The sequence below is a fragment of the Ostrinia furnacalis genome, unplaced genomic scaffold (assembly GCF_004193835.3).
Source record: "Ostrinia furnacalis isolate ACB-3 unplaced genomic scaffold, ASM419383v2 OfSCF0971, whole genome shotgun sequence".
Taxonomy (NCBI): Eukaryota; Metazoa; Arthropoda; class Insecta; order Lepidoptera; family Crambidae; genus Ostrinia; species Ostrinia furnacalis.
The window spans coordinates 6299-23915 of NW_021131210.1; the positions used below are offsets into that span (position 1 = coordinate 6299).

At 41.8% G+C, this 17617-nt stretch overlaps 2 protein-coding genes across 8 annotated transcripts in view; both read right to left on the bottom strand.

Annotated features, from left to right (window-relative positions):
* Positions 1–2716: 2716 nt before the first annotated feature.
* On the bottom strand, positions 2717–10002 carry Hip14 (palmitoyltransferase Hip14). 2 transcript variants are annotated; one of them, XM_028301691.1, is made up of 7 exons: positions 9080–10002; positions 8063–8230; positions 7357–7557; positions 6202–6363; positions 5972–6134; positions 4469–4701; positions 2717–4386 (listed from the first exon to the last, which is right to left on the bottom strand). In XM_028301691.1, the coding sequence occupies exons 1-7, from the start codon at positions 9764–9766 to the stop codon at positions 4132–4134; spliced, it is 1869 nt and encodes a 622-aa protein (XP_028157492.1). In that variant the 5' UTR covers positions 9767–10002; the 3' UTR covers positions 2717–4131. The 2 variants fall into 2 exon arrangements, with proteins under 2 accessions (XP_028157492.1, XP_028157491.1); XM_028301690.1 differs by having other exon boundaries at positions 5972–6363.
* Positions 10003–13858: 3856 nt separating this feature from the next.
* The window catches only part of LOC114350766 (MOB kinase activator 2), a 53719-nt gene continuing 49960 nt past the window's right edge, over positions 13859–17617 (bottom strand). For all 6 annotated transcript variants that reach the window (XM_028301687.1, XM_028301686.1, XM_028301681.1 and 3 more), the window contains one exon: positions 13859–14274. In XM_028301687.1, the coding sequence (XP_028157488.1) occupies positions 14164–14274 (111 nt within the window). In that variant the 3' untranslated portion in view covers positions 13859–14163. The remainder of the gene's footprint in view (positions 14275–17617) is intronic.

Sequence of the window (17617 nt, forward strand, 5' to 3'; positions counted from 1 at the left end):
AAAAATGCTTTGTCAAACTAAAATAAATTTGCATGGGACCATAAAGGAAGTATGTCCTATCGAAAGAAACAATAATACATTCAACTCTGAGTTCGTTTAAAATTGCATTATGTATTATTTTTAGTTAATATTGAAACCCTCATCTGCATGCTTGACTAGTAAAAAATGTTGTAAAGCCTCAAGTCCGTTCGTTTTGGATTATTGTTTTTCAGCTCCCCTTAAATAAATAAATACTTAGGTACTTACCTGAAACATGATGAGCGTAGCCGCACTGCAGCTGCAGCCGCCGACCACGGTCGCGGCGCTCGGGCCGCGCTCGTCGGCCGCTCGGACGTGGTCGGCCGGTGTTCCGCTTGCTGGAACTGAGAAAACAACTTCACTAGTAATTTTAAAAAGTTGGAGAGCATGTACATAGTTGAGTTGAGACAAATATGTATCGCTCAAGAAGGACGGCACACTGTTTAGTGTCAACAATTTTGAAATGGCAATAATTTAAATTATGCTCACGTCTGTGTCACAAATCAAAAGTAAATGCAACGATTTCTATACTGAGGGTTGCGGTCGATAGTGTTCATCAGCTCCTCAGTCCTCGGTTTCTTAATAACTCAAGTGCAAGTAACGGTGGATGTTTAAGAAAATTATAATTACCAGCAGAGAACGCTGTCTGCCGAGTGAGCGCCGGCGCTGCCCGCCCGCCGCCCGCCGCCCGCGCACCTGCAACCACAATATTCTGCGTTAATACCATCACTTGTCAAGTCCAGCAGACACTTCTGATAACATGTCCGTATAACATCTCTAACATTTATGTTTGTCTCGAAGCGCTGGTAGCACCCAAAAGATAAGGAGACATGTAAAGTGCCCCATAAGGGCTACCTTTTATTTTTTACTACATTTTGACGTTCATAAGTGCCACTTGTGGCTAAACTGAATAAATATTTTTGATTTTGATAGATCAATTTAACGTATAAAAAGGCGACAGTTATGTGGGTTTATGTAGACATACATCTACTTACCAATCAAAATCATAATCCCCATGTTTCTGATGAAAGCCGCCTGGATCTCGGACGCGGAGGATGATCTATCTCCCTGTCCCTGGGACCCGCCCGGTGGCTGCCGCTCGAATCTGTAATTAAACACAAAAATACTTTAATATTGGAAAACATTATTATCTAACTAAAGTCAGAATAAGTAATAGTTATGTAGGTACCTACTTCATTAAATTAACACAGTACGAAAAGATTATCACAAAATGTGTTTTAAAAAAACGCCCTATTAATAACCGGGCGTGAAATTATTTCAGCAATGACGGTGNAGACTGTGATGTCTTCACGTGACGTCATTACTCATCAGGTTTTGTTGTGAAATTAATTCTCAATCCAAATTTTTCTTAAGAAATCTCAATTTATTGATTATTGTTTGAGTTAGACTAAAGAAAATATCATAAAGTATGGAGAACATACCTCAAACAAAATGACTCCTCGGCGCGGCGGCTAACTCAATCCACCCACACCGGTGTAATCTCACTGCACTGGCTTGATCTGTAAATGTAATATTGGAAGAAATTAGTATTAAATTAACATACATGTGTTATTTACGTATTAACATATGTATTAGAATAGTTATCTACCGGATACCTTGTATTTACGAGCTTCCAATATTTTCGGCACAGTTGCAAGCGCCATGATCACGAAGTAACTGAAGATCTTGCGAGTGAGATATGTTATCGGCTGACATATCGATCTACCCTCTTTCGCAGTATTTTATTACGATCGCCTCCGGTACCACTGTTCACCAACTCACTATTTTTTCGCAACACTAATATTATCTGTAATCTGACTGTTAATGACTAGACCCACAGAAAACATTATTCCACATTATTAAAATCGTTATGCTGAAAGTACATGCGGAAAATTGGCCAAGCCGCATCAATGTGAACACACATACTTGACAAGTTTCTTCTTGGTGGGCATGTATTGACATTGATGCGGCTTGGCCAATTTCCCGCATAGTGCACTTTCAGCATCATAATCATTTCAGCCACAGGACGTCCACTGCTGAACATAGGCCTCCCCCAATGACTTCCACATCGCACGGTTGGTAGCATAGAGTGGTAGCGGCCTGCATCCAGCGCCTTTATCGGGTTGTCGGTCCACCTTGTGGGTGGACTTCGCACGTTGCGTTTTCCGGTACGTGGCCTCCACTCCAGAACCTTGCTGCCCCATCGGCCGTCAGTTCTGCGTACTATGTGCCCTGCCTATTGCCCAGTGTACTTTTTTTCCAGCATTAAATAATGCAATGACAAGATTAATCAACCACAGAAAACAACGAATAACGATATTTTATTTTGTTTTGTTCAATAATTAATTAATAACATGATCGTTTTTCGTCATTGCGGGTGTATCCCACTATTTCCATTATAAATTTCCATTGATGGAAATACTGATGGGAGGTTCTCCCACTATTTCAATGCTGGGGTAGTAATGTAAAGTATGTGGTGGACAATTGTTCACCATAAAGGAAGCGGCGATCGTCTATACGCGCCCTTATGCGTTTTTTTTTGTCGCAATGGAAATAATGGGATAAAATTTGGAAAAAAACATTTGTCCCACTATTTCTACTGCAACAGTGGGATACACCCGTCATTGCGACGCGGCGCATGCACGAATTCCTGGAAGAATTATAAGAGAGCGAGGCGTAGGGATAACTGAAAGACGGATCACGATTATAACTCTTTTATTATAATAGTTCAAATGCATTTTGGTTTCATTGTTGTATATTAAACGTTAATAAACGTTATTTATCGGCGCCACCGGGAGCCGCCCGGACGGGACCCGGGCGGCCGCCGCGCGCGGTCAAGTGATAGAGTACGAGACGTACACAATCAATAGAAAATTTCATATACATATAAGTGATATCTTCTTAAGCTCTCACTTTCGTTTCGAGTCTAGCCTACAACGGGGGCCCGTGAGGGCCCCGCGTACGATACGATATTTACGATTCTAAATAGGAATTTTAAAAGTAGACAAAAGCTTCACAGAACAGTTACATTTGTGATTTAAAAATACTTTACGATGATTAAACGATAACTATAATATAATAATATGTACATTGATTATCACTATACATACAATATCTAATACTGTTTTAATCTGCAAAGCAACGACATTCGTGCGCCCGCGCCCGAAGCCCGGCAACTCTGACGGATACAACTTACTATATTTGCATTAACACAGTATTAGATTCGAAACTGGTATGTTTCACGAACAAGGGCTTCTGTTAGTCAAGCGTTTTGTAAAACGAACTTAGATAAAAACAATTTCCGATAGACACTGACAACTCGAAAGATCTCTCAACAATCTTCCGTAAAGTTTACCTAATGTGCTCTTTAGCTTAACGGCGATTCTAATTAAATGTAAGTGTACATACATTTGCTACACACACAGCCTACGCCAAAGCTCAGCCGCGACAGTCGCGAAACCTCACCGACACCGAGCACGCACACGAAAGACAATCGCAAAACAGAATACCAATTTTCAGTGTTTAGAGCTTGACGTACCAGTTTGAGAATATCCTTAACATCATCATAGACTACTGAGGAGGTAACACTGGAATTTTCAACTAGCAAAAATATAGGTATGTACAAAAATATTATGCACTTAATTATTATCCTATTTGTTCGTCAAAAAGAGCGGAGGCCGACTTCCGCTCGATCGAAGCGTCACCATCACAACGGAGAGTGCGGTCCGGCCGAGGACAACGTCGATGTCATAATTGAAATCTCTCAAAAATTAAGTAAGCGAAGCCCTCGTCGAACGGCGGCGAGACGCGGCCGGCGAACGCTCCGCGCAACCGTCTCGCACAACACACCGCCCGCGACATTACATTTGTACTATGGTCGCTCGCACGCAACATTCAATCACCCGGGCGACTCCGCCCGCCACGTTCTTCCACATCTACAAAACAGGAACGGAAAGCGACCACCGCCGCACGCCACGTCGCGTTCCGATCCCGCGCCCGCAGCTCGTCCACACACATAAGGCATTCTTTTAATATAATTTACTCGCATCTCGCAGGCACGCAGCAGGCGGGCGCGGGCGCGGGCGGGGGTGGCGCGGGGAGGGCGCACACGGCTCACACGTAGTGCTGCAGCATGGGCGCGCGCTCGTGCTCGGGCTCGGGCTCGGGCTCGGGCTCGGGCGCGGGCTCGTCGGGCGCGGCCCAGTCGCGCGCGCGCGGCGCCAGCAGCCCGCACAGGCGGCACTGGAAGAAGTCGGCGCAGTTGTTGAGCGGCCCGCGCGAGAAGGGCGAGCGCCCGCCGCGCGCCTGGAAGTGCCGGTAGCGGCCGCGGTTCAGCTGCTCGTTGGTCGTCATGCCGAGGCACACCACCTGCGAACGACGGCGGCGAATGAGTCGGGGCGCGTCGGAAGGAGCCGGTCCGCCTCGCGGGGCGGCGGCCGCGGTCGCTCACCAGGTAGAGCTGGCAGCAGAGCAGCACGGAGACCCAGAAGAGGTGGAAGGCGGCGTTGAGCGCGACCCAGGCCAGCCAGGCGTTGCAGCGCGCCCAGCCCAGCAGGCGCTCCAGGCCGGGCCCGGCGGCGCCGCACTCGGCCGCCCAGTAGGCGCAGCAGCCCCACAGCATCCAGGCGCACATGCCCACGAGGCTGGCCAGGAACCCGATGAAGTAGCGGTGGTTGCGCGCGCCTGCACCCACCCCACACCCGACTCAGGTTAGTACGTTTGCGGATGGCGACGCTCGGATTCTTGAACCCGTTCGAGGAGCGCGTGGCGCGCGTGCGGCCGGACCGTGCATCGCTCGGTGCGATTTCGGTCACGATGGAGCGCTTTGCGAGTAGATAGCGAGCTTTTTGTGTATATTTAGGGTTCCGAACCTCAAAAGGAAAAACGGAAACCTTACACTGTAAGGCCTACACTGTAGGCCCTGTCCGTGTCCGTCTATCAATAGTACGAGAGGGGACCGCAAGTACAAAAAAAATTGATAAATTATTTTGAAAATTATAAATAACTTGAAAAAATCGAACTGCCTAAGGCGGGAATTGAACCCACGACCTTCCGCTTGCCGGGCGACTTAAATAAATTTTGATAAATTATGTTTCACATAACTACATTTTTCAAATTCAATAATTAATAGGCATGTTTCGGCCTTATAAACCTTGGCAGACTAAGGCCTGTATTCACAAACGATGCTTGCTGAAGTGAAGCAGCAAATCGTACGCACAGCGTTGAATAGAGTGATTGGTTCGTGTGTCACCCTCACCGTCATTACTATGTGAGACCTCATAGTAATGTTTGTGAATACATGCGTAATTTATATACTTAAATTTCGAGTCGATATCCATCAATCTGTTTGTCTTTGTATTATAACGTAAATTAGGAGTCCTAATCGTAATCTATGAGACCGCACAAATTTAAAAAAAGCATAACCCGTAAATTTTAGTTACCTACATCATAATTATAAGAAAAATATTTTTAATAATTTTAAACTTATTACCCTTTTCCTCATGAACGCGTAACAGGTATTAAATTGAAATTCATATGAAATACTCAGGACTATAAGACCTTTAAAGCTGTGACAAAGTTATAAACCTACAGGTTTGTACGGAACCCTCGGTGCGCAAGTCCGACTTGGACTTGGCCGGTTTTTTTTTTACAAAAGCGAAGATTTCCGCTACCCGCGCGCCCCTTCGTCGAACGGGTTTCGAGAAATCGAATGAGCGTCGCCGTTTACAAAAAAAATTGGCCCACCCTTTATCGTTTTGCATCAAAATAAAAAAAAGTCATAAAACTAATTTGTTTAAGCAAGTGTAGGCTTTCAAAAAGCACTTTTACACGTCCCAGTATTAAGCCAAAATTTATTCACAACTAAAAACGGCACATTCAATCGATCAATTAATCTAAGCCGTGCACGTTTAAGGATCTCTTTCGAAAGGACAAAGCCCAGGCTCGCACTCACCGATGCAGTTGCCGACCCAGGGGCAGTGGTGGTCGAACTTGGCCACGCAGCGGTTGCACACGGAGCAGTGCTTGGAGCGCAGCGGCCGCCGCACCAGGCACGCCGAGCAGAAGCGCGCCGGCTCGAACCCGCCGCGCGCCGACTCCGACAGCTCGATGATGGTCTGCGGCGAGAGCGGGCGTGAGACGTAGTTCCGGCGCGGGACGCGGCTCGCCACGCGCGGCACTCACCTGGAACTTGTCGGCCTTGGACGCGGTGATGACGCCGGGGTCGCTGCGCCACGAGCGCAGGAACGTGACCCACAGCGCGCCCGAGCAGCCCACGAAGGCGGCCGACGCCCACGCGCTCACCACCGGCCACACGAACACCGCCCACGTGATGTAGAACCACACCTGCGTTGAGACACACACAGACTCGTAATCGTTTATTTTTATTTACATTTAGATGAACGTTTTAGATCAACCAAATAATAGTTCTTGCAACTCACTAATGCGAGTGAGCTTGTGTGTGATAACGATAGTATAGATGAACCACGCTGAACTGTCCCACCAAACTCAATGACAGGGGGGCGCTACCATCGTTCAACTATATGGTTTCCAACATGGCAAAAATCGGAACCAGCGATCCGGTATTGACGGTGGCGCCCACTGTCAATGTCATGCATAGGACAGTTCAGTATTTTGGAACTATACATGGATAGTATAATGTCTAACAAAACTTTTGAAAAACGAACAGTAGCGAGCCACCACACATGTGAGTGTCAGCGCAAATGGGCCACCGACCACAGCCACCGGTGGCAGTCGCGCGGCTACCGCCACATTTCTAAGAGTGTCAGAAGCGAGCGACAGCCACCGGTGCCTGGAAACCGCCACATTTTAAAACCCGCTCGTTGTATTATTTGGATTAGGTATTTTAAAATATTTGGATCCACTTAGGATTAGGTAAATCAGTACCTAATCCACCTAATCGGGGGGTGGAGCAGTGCGACAGTGGCGGGTACTGTAGCGAGTGGCCGCCACCGAATACACGTGTGGGGCGCGTCTATACAAAATATGTTGAAGTGTGTTAAAGTCGCCGTGGGTCGCTGGCGACCGATGGCTGTGGTCGGTCGTCCATTTTCGCCGAGGCTAAAGTTCACTCGCCTTCGTGAATTGCAACAACTATACCTACTTGCAAAATTAAGCCTAGGCTGGCACCAACTTTTAGTTGACCGATTTTTAATTGTATGAAGAATCGGCCGATACCAAACCGGTGTTATGTGCGCACTTTCATACATCTCCATACTGATTAACAGCCCGACCCAACTATCGGCCATCTAAAAATCGGTGGTCTGCGCCTAGCCTAGGCTAAAAGAAATAATTCGATGTTATCAAAATGATGCTTACCTTTGTGGCCAGGTATACACTGAGAGGAAATATGTTCTTCAATTCATCGTCAAATAGTATGTTTGAAACAAAATGCAGTAATGCATAGAAGCAGATAAGAATGAACATCTTGAGCAGGAAGAACACCTCCATCTCCAGTACCAGGCCGGTGACATAGAACGCGATGAAGGGCATCACCACCACACACCACCATCGAAACTTCTGCAACCAAATTTATTCAAGCTTAGATTAATAAAGCATTCAACAAACCAATCAATCAATCTTTTTAATTACTTTAAATTTAGGCTAAAAATATTTTATTTTATTCTATGGGTTTTAAGAGTTTTGTACATAATCAATAATAATCATTACTTTTATTTATTTGCAATACGAATACAAACAGTTTTGATTATGATAGAAAAAGTAACAGATTACCCAATAGATATTAACTACTGTACTGTATCCACTAGGTAGGAGGCACTGTCGTTAAGAAAGACAGATGAGGCCTTTTTGTACTTAAGAAATTTTCTATTGCATATGTCTAAGTATTTGGAACTGCGAGCGGCACACTAATCAGAGGGTTATAACTAAAATAGAAACAGAGGGTTATAGTAACAAGAACTGATTTTGGCCTGTATTGCGAAGATGTTGGGTTTCCTCCCACTAGTGTTGATACTAAGTTAAGTACATAAGTGGTTTCATGTTAGTTTTTTCAGTGTAAGCTTACCTTATCATATGCTAATCTCCTAATTATATTTCTCTTACTGGAAGCCAGTGTATGTTCTTTAATTTTGTCTGTGACCTTAGAACCAACCCACAATGAGTCGGCATTGCTTTGCAGCATGGCTAGTGGAGTGACACCACGCAGGTTGGGGATATCTAAGCTAGCGTCACCCTGTGAAGAAAAGAAAAGTCATTGTGATCCAACAAATCATTACTTAATCACACNTATCACACAAATCTGCTAAAGAAAATTTCTTGTATATGTATTATTAATCACATATAGATTTTAAAACCTGGCGAAATTATTAGGAATTTAAACTTATAACTTAATCCAAGTAAAGTTCTTGACTGTTAGAAAATCATTGTAACTGTTATAGCTTTGTGCATTAGCATCAAAAGAGACCTGATGATGTAACTGCCATCACTACTCCATCACCTGTATAGCATTTTCAATACTCATAAGTTTATTGCTTCCATAATAGTAATATAGATGTTACAATGTGTTGATACAGATCCTGTTTTTTTATTTTTTATTAAGGAAACAAACAGCATGAGTTTATACATGTGAACTTAAAAAATAAAAACAGTACAGTAGCCTAATCAGTTTCCACAGATAAACTTTAGAAGTTAATCGAAAGCTATGCAGAGTGCGAGCAATTTAAAATCACAAAATATAAAAAAATGCACAACAAAACCTTAAATTCTTAAAAGTGGATTAAAAAAAATCTTTATAATAAAGTTTGAAATCTATAAACCCTTCAATAGGCGACGAAACTGCTGTTGAACTGTTGTTTGATATACAGTGTCAACTCTGGTCAACTCTATGAACAACAATTAAGGGACTAAGCATTTTTCAACATTATAGTAGAGTCGATGTTAAATGAAGAGACAAAAGGGCAGAATGAAAATAAGGTAACGAACCAAAATCAAGCAAAGCATGTTATAAGGGCTTTGTCGTTACATTGAGTGTTTTCAAAGAGTTTACACTGTGAATATAAAAAGTTCCGACACGATCACTCACATAGAGGAGCAGAGTGGATATGGCCGTGGTGTTGCGCGCCAGCACGGCCCAGTGCAGCGCCGTGTTGCCGTGCGAGCGGTCGGCGGGCCGCGTGGACGCGCCCAGCGTGAGCAGCAGGCGCGCGGGGTCCACGGCCGCCACCTTCCAGCACGCCCACATGAGCGGCGTCATGCCGCCCGCGTCGGCCGCGTCCACCGGCACGCCGCGCGCCACCAGGTACGCCACCACGGCCGTGTGCCCGAACTGCGCCGCCAGGTGCAGGCACGCGCAGCCCTCGGCGTCGCGCAGCGCCGGGTCCGCGCCGGCGCGCAGCAGCAGCACCGTGGCCTCCAGGTGGCCCTGGCGCGTGGCCCAGTGCAGCGGCGTGGACTGCAGCTCGCCGCCCACGGCGTCCACCGCCGCGCCGGCGGCCAGCAGGTACTGGATGATCTCGCGGCGGTTGTTGATCGCGGCCCAGTGCAGCAGCGTCACGGTCTCGCGGTCCGGCTGGTTCACGTCCCAGCCCGCTTCCACGAGCTCCTTGACGCGAGCGAAGGCGCCGTACTGCGTCGCCTTGACGATGTCGAACCCGCTGTAGTCCCGCTCGATCGGTGCGGGCGGCGGATCCCGCTTCGGTGGCCCGTCCCCATCGGGCTGCCCCTTGCCGCACTGGCCGGTGGCGGCGGCTCCGCATGTGCTGTCGTACATGCTGCTACAGATATTGCTGCTGGCTTCAAAAGATTCCCGGAGACACAGGCATTTTATGGACAATGAAGATTTACGTTCTTATGCTGCGTTTTTCTCATAAGATAATGACTATCGACTTTTGCACAGCCAACGATAAAATTATCTAAAAGATTTTTACACTGGTTGTCAGATTTTCTGATAATTTCGCAGTCGTCGCCGTCAATTTTCAGTCCCATTTATTGACAAAATGACAACATATGACATAGACAACAGATAAATCTGACAGGCAATGAGACCACAGATGAGACAAAAAACTAGTTTTTTTTGGTACCGTTTCTTTTGCATAAAAAGTAAAGACATCATGATATACAGCCGAGTCCCTAGTTTTTATTTTTCGTAGTTCGACGGTTCGATTGACGATAAATCAAATAAAAGCAATGTGTCCACCATCGTTCAACTGTAGTTTCCAGGCAAAAATCGGAATCAGCCGTAGACAGAGAACTGTTTACGGAATCAGCAATCCGGAATCGACGGTGGCGCCCCGCTGTCAAAGTCATTTTAAGGTCCATACATTTGACTTATATAGAGTAGAACTACACTGAACTGTCCTTTATTTGACACTGACAGGGGGGCTACCGTCAATAGCGGATCGCTAGTTCCAACTTTTGCCACGGTGGAAACCATGTATAGTTCCAAAATACTGAACTGTCCTATGCATGACATTGACAGTGGGGCGCCACCGTCAATACCGGATCGCTGGTTCCGATTTTTGCCATGTTGGAAACCATATAGTTGAACGATGGTAGCGCCCCCCTGTCATTGAGTTTGGTGGGACAGTTCAGCGTGGGTCATCTATAGTTGAACGAAGATGGTGGCGCCCTTCTGTCAATGTCGTCAGTGGGACATTTCAGTGTAGTTCATGTGTAGGAATTATTTCCTCTATAGTCTGAGGCATTCTGAGGTCTATACCTAAATAAATACAGATTAAAAACAAACGACTTGGCTGTATCACTTAATGCCTTTGCCTTTTCCTGCAAAAGAAAACAATCAAACTTTATTACGTGCTCTCTGAATCAAAGTAAAAGCGCGGGAAACGGCTGGCTAATATTTATCATCGTTCTACCGTTTTACTATAATTTTTGTTATCATTATCACAGAGCACGTATTAACCACATAATCATCATCAACTAAAAAATAGGATCAGTAAAGTAGTGTAGTGTATTTCATCAGGCAACTGGTAAGTTGTTCTTTTCATATTTGGTTTCGATGGACGTCTCTAATAAATTATTAGTTTAGTTAGTACTTAGTCAGTGATAATCCTGGAGGAGTCATCCCCCCAGGCTGTCTCGTCCTTGGTAAGCGAAAGCTCTTTCGTAGATAGGTCATTTCACAACTCTTGTTGTTTTTTATTACAAAGAAGAAAAAGAAAAGAAAGGGACTATTAAATAANTATCCCATCCTCGTCGCCAATTATTAAATAATAAAGTACTTTGATATTCTATCATTTTATTAGTCAACACAATCCGTTTCCATGGAAACGTCATACGACACGGCCATAGACATGACAGGGACTAAGAAGTCCCCGCCATATTTCACTTGGTAGGTACTACCGTACTACCTACCTATAATAATATTTTATTCCAAAATTGTTAAAATAACAGCTCGCAATGTGTTTTATTCCACCCTGAGTTCCACTCATATAAAATATATTTTAAGAACTATTTTTAAAACATCATAAATCCCTTATAAATGACCCAAAACGTCATTCCCTAAGCATGTCCGACATGTACTCCGAAAGTTTATGTTTCTGCACCTATACAGGGTGTTGATTTCAATCCTCGCCATATTTAGGGAGTTGATTAAAAGTAGCTTATTCTGACCACGAATCAGTAAAAAAATTGAAATTGACTTCGAAAAAAATTTAAAACGAACTAACTTTGGTTAGTGGTAGATTCATTTATTTAGCAAAATCTACCGATGTACAGGACCTACATATAAGAGTGAATTCGTTCGACAGCTAAAAAAGTAAGCAATAAGTTGACATCAAAAAGTTTACCAAAAACTCCCATTTAAATCTCTTAGAAACACTTGAAACGTTAAAAATAAAGTAAAAAATTATGCTTTTATTGATATTAATACCTTTTATGGTCTAGTTTTTTTGTATCATTGAACAATTTAAAAACCAGCATCATTTTTATGTTTCAAGTGTTTCTTAAAATTTTAATGGGAGTGTTTTTAGAAACCCCTAAACCCACACAATGGAGTAGAAAATGAAAAACAAAATCATCACACCCACTTTACATGTGCTAGGTACTTACCCCAAAAAAATTTTTTTATTTTTTTTTCAAATTTTTATTCTAAAGCCTGGTCCGTGAGCACGTAGAATTTTCTCCAATGACCCCAAGCTACCCATCCTTATCGCTCGCGCGTAATTATATTGCTGTCGCGCTCGCACACTCACTGGCCGCCCGTAGCACAGTCGCGACAGCAATATAATTACGCACGAGCGATAAGGATGGGTAGCTTGGGGTCATTGGACAAAACTCTACGTGCTCACGGACCAGGCTTTACCACTTTGTCGGCGTGACTAATAAAGTACATACCTCCATAAAATTACAGCTCTCTAGCTTTAGTGCCAACAGTTTCCAAGCAAAACCTCGGGCGGACAGACAGACAAACTGACAAGACGGACATAACGAAACTATAATGGTTATTTCTTTGTCAGGACTACGGAACCTTAAAAATGAAAATAATGGTAAATTGTTACCTTTGATGGACAGGTGTTACCAAAAAGAATATGAGTTTCACACTAGGATTTATTTGTAGAATGAGGATCAGTACTGTTGTAGAAAATTCAATAAAACTAGTATCTACGTTAATCTTTAAGACATAAGAAAGATATATCTTTTTGAATTATCCAAATCGGACCATTACTTACGAAGATATTAAGTAATAAACATAGGCCGTTTTTGCCGCTAAAAGTCAACGTACGCAAGGCCGCGTGACGTCATTATATCCGAATCGAGCGCAGCCGGCGTACTAATGGGATGGAAAATATTTTTTTCCGGCTAAACTATCAGTTTTAGAAAAAAACTTTTAATAACATTTATTCTTCAAAATAAAGTAACCTATCGACCAGTAATTTTTAAAAATAAAAATTGTGAAAAATAAGTATTGCTATGTCCAAAAACCACATTTTCATAGGATTCGATGCAATGCGGAGACGCGGTTGGGGTGAGTGTAACTTAATGATTGTTTGTATTGAACATAATAATACTTAATATGATGCTAATACCCAGTACCTCTAGTAGGAAAAACTTTCGAGTTCGTTTCGTTGCGTATTCAAAGTGTCATCGAAAAATTTTGTATGAAAAATTAAACAGCGCCCCCTATATTATAGCCGCCCTAGGGGGCGCTGTTTAATTTTTCATACAAAATTTTTCGATGACACTTTGAATACGCAACGAAACGAACTCGAAAGTTTTTCCTACTAGAGGTACAGTGAGTAATTACGCACGAGCGATAAGGATGGGTAGCTTGGGGTCATTGGACAAAATTCTATGTGCTCACGGACCAGGCTTTACCACTTTGTCGGCGTGACTAATAAAGTACATACCTCCATAAAATTACAGCTCTCTAGCTTTAGTGCCAACAGTTTCCAAGCAAAACCCTCGGGCGGACAGACAGACAAACTGACAAGACGGACATAACGAAACTATAATGGTTCTTTCTTTGTCAGGACTACGGAACCTTAAAAATGAAAATTATGGTAAATTGTTACCTTTGATGGACAGGTGTTACCAAAAAGAATATGAGTTTCACACTAGGATTTATTTGTAGAATTGTACATATACCCACAATCCAATGTTTGAAGTGTTCAGAGATTCTGAGAAAAATAAATATTAAGACCATACCAATAGTGTATGGCCCTGTACCTTCGAAATACCGTTTTATATCATTATTTTAAGGAATAAATCTTGCGAAACCCTTGACAATGTTTAACATTTCCCCCTGCCCGCAATTCAATTATTTTGAAAAAATTGGTAAGATAATAAACCTGGAGGTTAATCCACGACGACAGATTTATTGGGTTTTAAAAAAAACGAAGTGGTAAAATAGTTACCATTAATTTATTAATATCCTAAACATGCCCGGCTCAGGAAGCAGGAACCAGAAAATAAGCTGGTCATTGAGGATTTGCTAGCATGTCAGATGAAATAAAGAAAGTCAATAAAGCTCTCGGTTTATTAGTTAAACAAATATCACTTTTATTTACAACCGAAGCAATCACAAATCATAGTACAAACTAAACGTAATCACCTAAAACTACTTAACAGATCGAAATATTTACAATAGAATTAACAACTCGTCGACACTTGGTGCGGTCGGACGCATGGAGCGGGCGCGGGGCGGGGGCGTCACGCCGTGGCCAGCGGCTGCGTCACCACGGGCGAGCGCCGCCGCGGCGACGCCTCGTCCTCGCCGCCCGCCTCTGTCAGCCGCAAGGCCACCTCCAGGTCGCGCAGCACCTGAAACCACCGAAGCTGATTATTTGGTAATAAGAATAAGCTCACACAATGTAATTAATTACATTTTAACCAACCCTACCTAAGTACCACCACCGCTATTTTCTGGGCATTTAGACTTTCCCTAAACCTTCACAAATTAGCGACGAGACAAATGAACGAACGGCAATTATTTTAAGATTGCCGAATGACGTCCACAGCTGGACGAAGACCGTTTTTCTCAATACGTATTTCAAATCAAATAAAATAATTTTATTTGCTTTTAAAACATGGTAATTCGTGTAATTATTTGGAAAATTATATTATTATTTTAGTTTGACTGTTACGGTAAATGTGATAAATGTGAAAATTCTTCATAATTACCGGTATTGTGAATAAATTATTATCTCATAATTTGGTAAATGTGATTAATATGAAATCATTTAATCTATACTAATATTACAAAGAGGTAAAGTTTATGTGTTTGTATATTTGTCAAATTGTAAGGGGTTATCTCGGGATCTACAAACCGATTTTAAAAATTCATTCACCAATAGAAACGTAATAACTTTTAAACTAAGCGGAATATCCTGATAAAATAAAAATAGTAATAATGCTACATAACAGGCGATACTAAAAAAATACACAAAAAAGGCCAACGAATATTGAAAAGTGATACTTTTTGAAAAAAAAATGCTTTTAAATTCGTGTTTTTTTGGTTATTTGATAAATTTCTCCAAAAAATGCCCCTATAACCGGTGGTTTTTATTACTTTGTATTATTCTCTATCGTATTACCTTCGTAAAACCAAAAATTGCATATCTCTATCACTATCACAACGTTTGCAATGATTGTCACCTATTTTCATAATATGTGCACTTTATCGTGACTCGCACTGTATTCAAGCCTAATGGAGAAGTTTCTAATTTTTTTCTTTTAATAAAACTTGAAAAAAAAAAAATAAGCCCAGTAACCAGTCCATCCATCCTTCATCCATAACCCTAGTCCATTCTCCAATAACTGCAATAGCTCCTGTGCACAGGCCGGGGATGGTCTCTGGCTACATCCCATGATATAGTCAGAGACTAGATCCAGCATGTGCACCACTTTCACTTTTGTCGATTATTTTGCGCTTAAAACGGCCTCTACGTGTTGGATCTGTATCCCCACGCAAGCCTTATAAAGGACCGGGCCACTTTTGACCCGTGAGCTCCAAAGCGTACAAACATAATAATAAAATAAAGAAGTTACAGGGCCCTAAAGTTGCGCATATCAAATATTTGTGTGGTGTAGTCACGGCAGTCATTCGGAGTACAAACAGTAAATCACCCCTGGTCCAGTGCTGTTGACTTATTTTTTTTTTAAATCTAGTATTTTTTTAATTTTTCAGCCAAGGTCACTCTCTTCTTTCTTAGTAAAATTTTGTAACCTTTTTTAAAAATATCCCAGACCTGCCATAGAGGTGTGACGTCACGGCACCGCCTATGTTTGAGTTCCACGCGAAAATATTATGGGTAATTTAAATAATTAATTTCTCAGCCATTTCTTGAGATTTCAAAAAAAACTTCACCGACTTTAGTTTTGGTCTATATTTTAATCCCATTCAGAGAAATATAATGTTTTCAACATCAGCAAACTTCTCCTTGTGCCCTAAAAACAAAAATTGGGCCAAGGTTTCAGATTTATTTGAGTTTTTGCCAGGATAACGTTTAGCCAAATGCCAAATCTCAGAATCAGTTGGACACAACGAAGTACGATTTTTTTTCAACAGTATGAGTCTTGATAAAGTGCACATATGAAAATAGGTAAAAAGGTGAAACTAGACCTATTTTTATGGACGAAACAAATGTCAAAAAATATGTTTTTATTTTTTTTTAATTTTTTTTTTTCTTTCAATTGCTTGCTATAAAGAAAACGTAATAATAACTTTTAAACTAAGAAGTATGTATATCCTATTATACAGGGTGTCCCGTAATGCAACGTCAAGCCGGAACTGGGTGTTGAGGCAAGTTATGCTGAATATCAGAAAAATATAAAAAAAATCTACGTGGCATTTTGTCAAAATAATAGGCATTTAAAAAAAACAAAAAAATCTACTCCCGGTGACGGTCTTTTTACTCGTGTTGCCACAAATCTTCACTTTTTCCAAATTTTTTTTTTTTGTTATGTACCCCTGAATAATGCTTCTCTAAATTGTTATCAAAATTACAAAACCAGCTGCCCTAACTTGGATGAAAAAAATACATAATTCCCCAAAAATAGTTTATATCAAATTTAATTAGTATCAAAAAAAATCGGTTAAAATCATGCGAGAAAAAAAATTGAAGCAGTTTTTAGGTCAAATTTCGGAAAAATCTGAAAAAAGTATAAAAATTGACATATCTCCTAAACTATAAAACTTTAGCTATAGAAAGTAAGGTTCAATAATTAGCAAATGACCTCCTCTATACGCGTATTAGCTATGGCGGGTTCAGTTCCAGTCACCCTGTATATTAAACTAAGAAGTATTCTTCTTCTTGTCGTGTCGACAACAAACCTATACAGTACCACCACAAAACTCCGCTACAATAGTTTTATATTGGTCTGGGTGTTTTCTGTTATTTTATAATTTACAATAAAAAAAGTATGTATGTTTATGCATATTAGTTGCTTACTTTGAGGCTAGAGGGCGCTGTGTGAAATTGTCCAAAGATAATTTATTCATTATTATTTATGTTTAAATCCGTCGAGGCCGCTTGTAATAATCCATTTTTTTTTTACCAGACTACGGCCCGATTTTTTCGCCTGATTTAACGTTGGTGTATGGCTTATAATGAACATGCATCAAATCGGACATTAGGTCAGGCGAGAAAATTGACAGCAAACATATCCGTTTTTTGACGGTCCGTCCCGTCGTCCGGTGAAAAAACAAATGTCTACAAATGGCCTTACGGTGAAATTATGTAAATCAATCTTGTTATAAGTACATAGTTGCTGCATTATTTTAAAGTACATATCGTGTCCATAGTCCATGGGATCGAGCCCTCCTGACAATGTCATAAATGAGACGGTCCAATGTTGGAAAACTATTACCTCTTGTTTGTCAATCACGTTGACGTTATTAATCAGTTGCCGGGTGGTTAATCTGGTTACGTTTAATCACATGAATAAATGAGCTCTTTATGATGCCAGTTTGCTGTACGATATTCAGCCTTAAGAAGGGTCTACGTAACGCCACACGCTGATGCGTTCGCATATTTTGAAATTATGCAATTTAAAAGCCCTAAATTTATTTATTTGTAGAAATATTTTCATGATTCTTTCGCACATTGAACATTTAAGTAAAATTTTAATTTTCAAAGATTAACAGAAATGAAATGGAAACTTG